Raw genomic sequence first — 5,846 nt, forward strand, 5'->3', positions numbered from 1 at the left:
TTTATATTTATTTATTTGTTTCGAAATAATTTCATTGTTTAGAAAATAAGGAAATAAAAATAATTTTTATTTTTGGGGTTTAGGGTGTCACATTAGTGGTATTAGAGCAGGTATGTCCAATCAGACCGTAAATGTGTTATGTGTTCGCTATGCTTCCTTGTGTACTCTGTTATGTGTTTTGTGGTTATGGTCATTATTGTGTTAGTGTTGTAGAATTAAGTTAGTTTCTCACTTCCCTAAGTGTCTCACTATATTCGATTGGCTTTATCTGATTGATGTAGGTAGTGATGGCTAGTGGAACGAATGATGCTGCGATCGCTGAGGCTCTAGAGTCCATGGCAGGAGTTACTGTGTAGGCTCTCCAAGCTTTGGCTGAATCTCAAGCTACTGCACAAGCCTCTGCGCAAGCTGCTACTCAAGCTGCACAAATTGCTGCTCAAGCTGTTGCTCAAGCTACTAGCTACAGTGGTGGCCAAGGAAATGTGCAAATAAATGAATTCATGGTGATGGATCGATTCCACAAGGCTAACCCTCCATCGTTTGAAGGTCACTATAATCCTGATGGAGCTCAAAAGTGGTTGCAAGAAGTTGAGAAAATTTTCAGAGCAGTGGCATGTCCCGAAGGTCAGAAAGTGCATCTTGGTACCTTTATGTTGACGGAGGAAGCTGAACATTGGTGGGATAATGCGCGCCAACGTTTCGATAATGCAGGGACTGCAATTACTTGGGCTATATTCAAAAACATGTTTTTAATTAAGTATTTCCCTGAAGATATCTGTAATAGAAAGGAGATGGAATTTGTTAAATTGGAACAGGGGAATATGTCAATAGCAGAGTATGCTGCTAAGTTCGAGGACTTATCTAGGTACTATCCACTCTATGTTGGAGAGGCAGGAGAAAAGTCTAAGTGTATCAAGTTTGAAATGGGACTCAGACCAGAGATCAAGAAACAAGTTGGAATGCAAGAGATTCGTGACTTTCCTACCCTAGTGAATAAGAGTAGGATTTATGATGAAGATAGTCGTGCTGAAAAGGCACATTATCGAAACACTGGAACCATGAAGGACAAGAGGCCTATGCATCATAATAGAGGAAAGCCTTATTCTTTTCCTCCTAGTAAATCTGGAAGTCGTCGAATTATCAACAATACAGTTTTCAGCTAGAAAAGGAGCTAGTAGTGGTAATGGAAAAGGAAATGGAAACACTTATAGTTATGGGAGTGGTAGAGGAAACCCCAATGGACGAGGAGTTAGTAACGGAAATAATAACAACATGAGTCAAGTCTCGCGCAACAACAATGGTATTAATGGTGATCCAGCTACTCCTATCCGATGTCACAGGTGTGGTAAGCAAGGTCACATGGCATATGAATGTAGAGATGCTGGAATTACTTGTTTTAATTGTCAACAACAAGGCCACATTAGCACCACATGCCCCTACCCAAGGAAGACTCCACAACCTGGAAACCAGAGTTCCCAAGCCAGCCGACCTAAATCCAATGGAAGAGTCTTTGCCCTCAGTGGTGCAGGAGCATCTAAGAAAGACAACTTGATCCAAGGTATATTTCTCATAAGTGATACTCCTTTATTTGTGCTATTTGATTGTGGTGCCACTCATTCCTTTGTGTCTCTTGACTGTGTTAGACGTTTAGGACTACCTGTATCTCGTTTACAGTATGATTTGATTGTGAATACCACAACTAGTGATTCTGTTGATACCTCTAGTGTTTGTCTTGACATTTCTATCCATGTGTGTGGAAGGGACTTCCGAGTTGACTTAGTGTGTTTACCTTTGCGTTTGGTTGATGTGATTCTTGGTATGGATTGGTTATCTGCCAACCGTGTCCGCGTAGATTTTTTAGTAAAACCATTGAATTCATGGAGTCAGAAGAGATGGTTAAGCGTAGCAATATATCCACCAACCAAGTGAAGGCACTCTTGAAAGAAGATGCTCAGTTATACATGATCCTAGCCTCACTGGAATTTGAAGAAAAAGTGGTAATACGAGATGTTCCTATTGTGTGTGAATTCCCTGAAGTATTCCCTAAAGATGTCACTAGTTTACCACCAGAGCGTGAAATTGAGTTTAGCATTGACCTTGTACCAGGTACTGGACCCATATCCATGGCACCGTATAGGATGTCTCCCTTAGAATTGTCTGAGCTTAAGAAACAATTGGAAGAGCTTTTCGATAAACAATTTATAAGGCCTAGTGTTTCACCATGGGGTGCACCTGTGTTGTTGGTTAAGAAGAAGGATGGCTCTATGAGGTTATGCGTAGATTACCGTCGACTTAATAAAGTGACAATTAAGAATAAGTATCCGCTACCTAGGATAGATGACCTTATGGATCAATTGAGAGGATCATGTGTGTTTAGTAAGATTGATCTGAGATCAGGTTACCATCAGATCCGAGTGAAGTCTTCTGATATCCCAAAAACCGCCTTTAGAACCCGTTATGGCCATTATGAGTATTTGGTTATGCCTTTTGGTGTGACTAATGCACCAGCAGTGTTTATGATTTACATGAATCGGATCTTTCATCCTTACCTCGACTCTTTTGTGGTTGTGTTTATAGATGATATCTTAGTGTACTCTAAGACTAAGGAAGAACATGGTGAACATCTAAGGATAGTCTTGAAAACCCTTAAGGAGAAACAATTATTTGCCAAGTTGTCTAAGTGTGAGTTTTGGTTAGAGGAAGTAAGTTTCCTAGGACATATAATTTCAAAAGGTGGAATAGCTGTTGATCCTACCAAAGTGGAGAGTGTCTTAGAATGGAAAACACCTAAATCAGTGACTGAGATTAGGAGTTTCCTAGGATTGGCAGGTTATTATCCTAGGTTCATAGAAAGATTCTCCAAGTTGGCCTTACCTTTAACTAAGTTGACCCGAAAAGGGGAATTATTTGTGTGGGATACTCATTGTGAAAATAGTTTCCAAGAGCTTAAGAAAAGATTGACCTCTGCACCGATCTTAGTGCTACCTAACCTGAGTGAACCCTTTGTAGTATATTGTGACGCGTGTGGTTCATGATTAGGTGGAGTACTTATGCAGGATGGAAAGGTGGTAGCATATTCTTCTAGGCAACTGAAGATTCATGAGAGGAACTACCCTACCCATGACCTAGAACTAGCAGCAGTTGTCTTTGTACTTAAGATGTGAAGACATTATTTATATGGATCTAGATTTGAGGTTTTCAGTGACCATAAGAGCCTTAAGTATCTTTTTGATCAGAAGGAGTTGAACATGAGACAACGTAGGTGAATGGAATTTCTTAAAGATTTTGATTTTGAGCTTAACTATCATCCTGGAAAGGCCAATGTAGTGCCTGATGCCTTGAGTAGGAAGACTTTGAGTGTGTCCGCTTTAATGGTTAAGCATAGTGAGTTGTTGGAATAGTTTAGAGACCTTAGTTTAGTTTGTGAAGTGACACCAGAAAGTATTAAATTGGGAATGTTAAAGGTAACTAGTGGACTATTGGAAGAGATTGAAAAGAATGAGAAATTGGATTTATACCTTTTAAATAAGTTACAATCGATTGACCAAGGGAGAGAACCTGATTTTAAAATAGGTGTAGATCGAATTTTGAGATTTAAGGAGAGAATTTGTGTTCCCGATATAGAGGAGTTAAGAAAGATGATCTTAGAGGAAGGACATAGGAGTTGTCTAAGTATTCACCCTGGAGCCACAAAGATGTATAAGGACCTCAAGAAGATATTTTGGTGGCCCAAAATGAAAAAAAAATGTTGTTGAGTTTGTGTATGCTTGTTTGACCTGTCAAAAGTCTAAGGTAGAACACCAAAAACCTTCAGGTTTGATGCAACCTTTGAATATTCCCGAATGGAAGTGGGATAGCATCTCTATGGACTTTGTTGAAGGCTTACCTCGAACTCCAAAAAGGTATGATAGTATTTGGGTTATTGTGGATAGATTAACTAAATCCGCTCACTTTATTCCAATTAACATAACTTATTCTATGGAAAGGTTAGCTGAAATATACATAAATGAAATTGTGAAGTTGCATGGAATCCCAAGTGATGAATGTTGTAAAGTATCAGGTCTCTTAACCAAGTACTTCAGAGTAGAATGGTACCAAATGATGAAGTATAGAGTAAAGTAATGCATAACATTTCATCCTTGTCATTATCTTATTGTGAATGAATTTGATAAACCGTTGATATTATACACTTGAATGTTTTTGAGGTTGTGATAATTTGATTGCTTGCGTGTTCTCTTCGTGTATTTTATGCTATTACATAATTTCGATACTCACCCCTCGTTGTTTGTGTTTGGCGTTTGCGACGGACACATACGAATTGTAAGTTGCAGGTGATGGCTAGTACCATTGGAGAGGCGGAAGCCATCATATCTTGGAGACTCTTATTATATGCATTGTGTTGATGTTATTTTGAGCATTTTTTCTATTTTGGGAATTCCCGCTCTGATAGTGACATTGGGTTGGGACTATATTTGCACTTAATTTAAAACATAAGTATGTGTACCTCAAAAAGGATTATGTTGTCTGATATTGTGATTTCAAGTTGTTAAGTTTGATGGAACCTTGGAATTTATTCGACGTGTTCGTGATTATGTGATACTTTTTACCTTTAAAAAAAATGTTTGAAAATTTATATTTATTTATTTGTTTCGAAATAATTTCATTGTTTAGAAAATAAGGAAATAAAAATAATTTTTATTTTTGGGGTTTAGGGTGTCACATGGATACTTTCTGACGATATTATATATGCTTGAATGTATAGTGTGTTTGTATACATGTTCTCTGTGCTAGTGATGAATAAATGTGTGCGTTTATGTATTTGATCTGATTTTGTATTTATAACTGATAACATATGTGTTTACTTTATATTATGAATCTTCTTGATGATAAATTTTCATGAGTATGCTTTGTGGAAAATGTTTTGAAAAATTATTAGTGTTTAATGAGTATTAAAACTAGAGTCTTTTAATAACTGCATTTACATAATAATTATTGTGAAAGAGTTAGAGTATGCTAATTTATTACATAATTAGTGGTGATCATGATGGGCCATAGAGTGGTATCATGTGATTGGATGGTGTAACACCCCATTTTTCAAAGCGAGGGTGTAATTTTTTTCAAAAGAATTTAAAATAAAGCAGAGAAATAAATAATTGAGTCATTAAAATTCACAAGCAGCGGAAAAAGTTTCTCAAATACATACATCCAAAGTATCTAAACAACAACCAGAAGATACAAGGAACCCATTTAACTAAGGTGTCATACTGACAATAATAGTAACAGTACAGTCTTCCGGTTTAAAATAAACGCAACCCCAAAAGAAAGACATTTGTTCCCACTGTGACAACCTAGTCTGATCATTTTAAAAAACAACTAAACACCCTGACTGATCTCCACGCGCCCCGTGAGATCCTCCTATCGTAGCTGCAGTCAAGCGTTCCCATCTCCATTTCCGTCCGTAGGGTACGAACCGGTAAGATCGTCCTGACTCTCATCTGAGGGCAAAGCCCAGATTTCCACAATAATTGTAAAGGTCACCAACCGAAAATAACAGTTAACACATAACATTTAAGTTTTAAATGCTAAAAATAACTTTTCAACTAAGCATGCACCTTAACAGGATTTTCAATATGCGAAAAGTTCATACAATACTTTGCCAGTTAAAATGAAAGTAAAATGAGGTTCTCAATCCCCTAACTATATCATAACAAATCAAGACATGGATAGTTTCATGAGCAAACAATCATACAACTAAAACTGAGGATTTTCACTGAGCCAATCGATTAGGCAATCGATTGGGGTGAAGGATTTTGATGAAACAGAATCCTGGGCTGAAATCAATCGAT

The 5,846-nt window shown here is 37.4% G+C and overlaps 1 protein-coding gene across 1 annotated transcript; it reads left to right on the forward strand.

Annotated features, from left to right (window-relative positions):
• Window positions 1-1,272: 1,272 nt before the first annotated feature.
• LOC140920478 (uncharacterized) lies at window positions 1,273-1,929 on the forward strand. Its single transcript, XM_073368759.1, has one exon. It carries the CDS (start codon window positions 1,273-1,275, stop codon window positions 1,927-1,929), a length of 657 nt encoding a protein of 218 aa, XP_073224860.1.
• The last annotated feature ends 3,917 nt before the right edge of the window (window positions 1,930-5,846 follow it).

Source organism: Cicer arietinum, chromosome 5 (assembly GCF_000331145.2).
Source record: "Cicer arietinum cultivar CDC Frontier isolate Library 1 chromosome 5, Cicar.CDCFrontier_v2.0, whole genome shotgun sequence".
Classification (NCBI taxonomy): Eukaryota; Viridiplantae; Streptophyta; class Magnoliopsida; order Fabales; family Fabaceae; genus Cicer; species Cicer arietinum.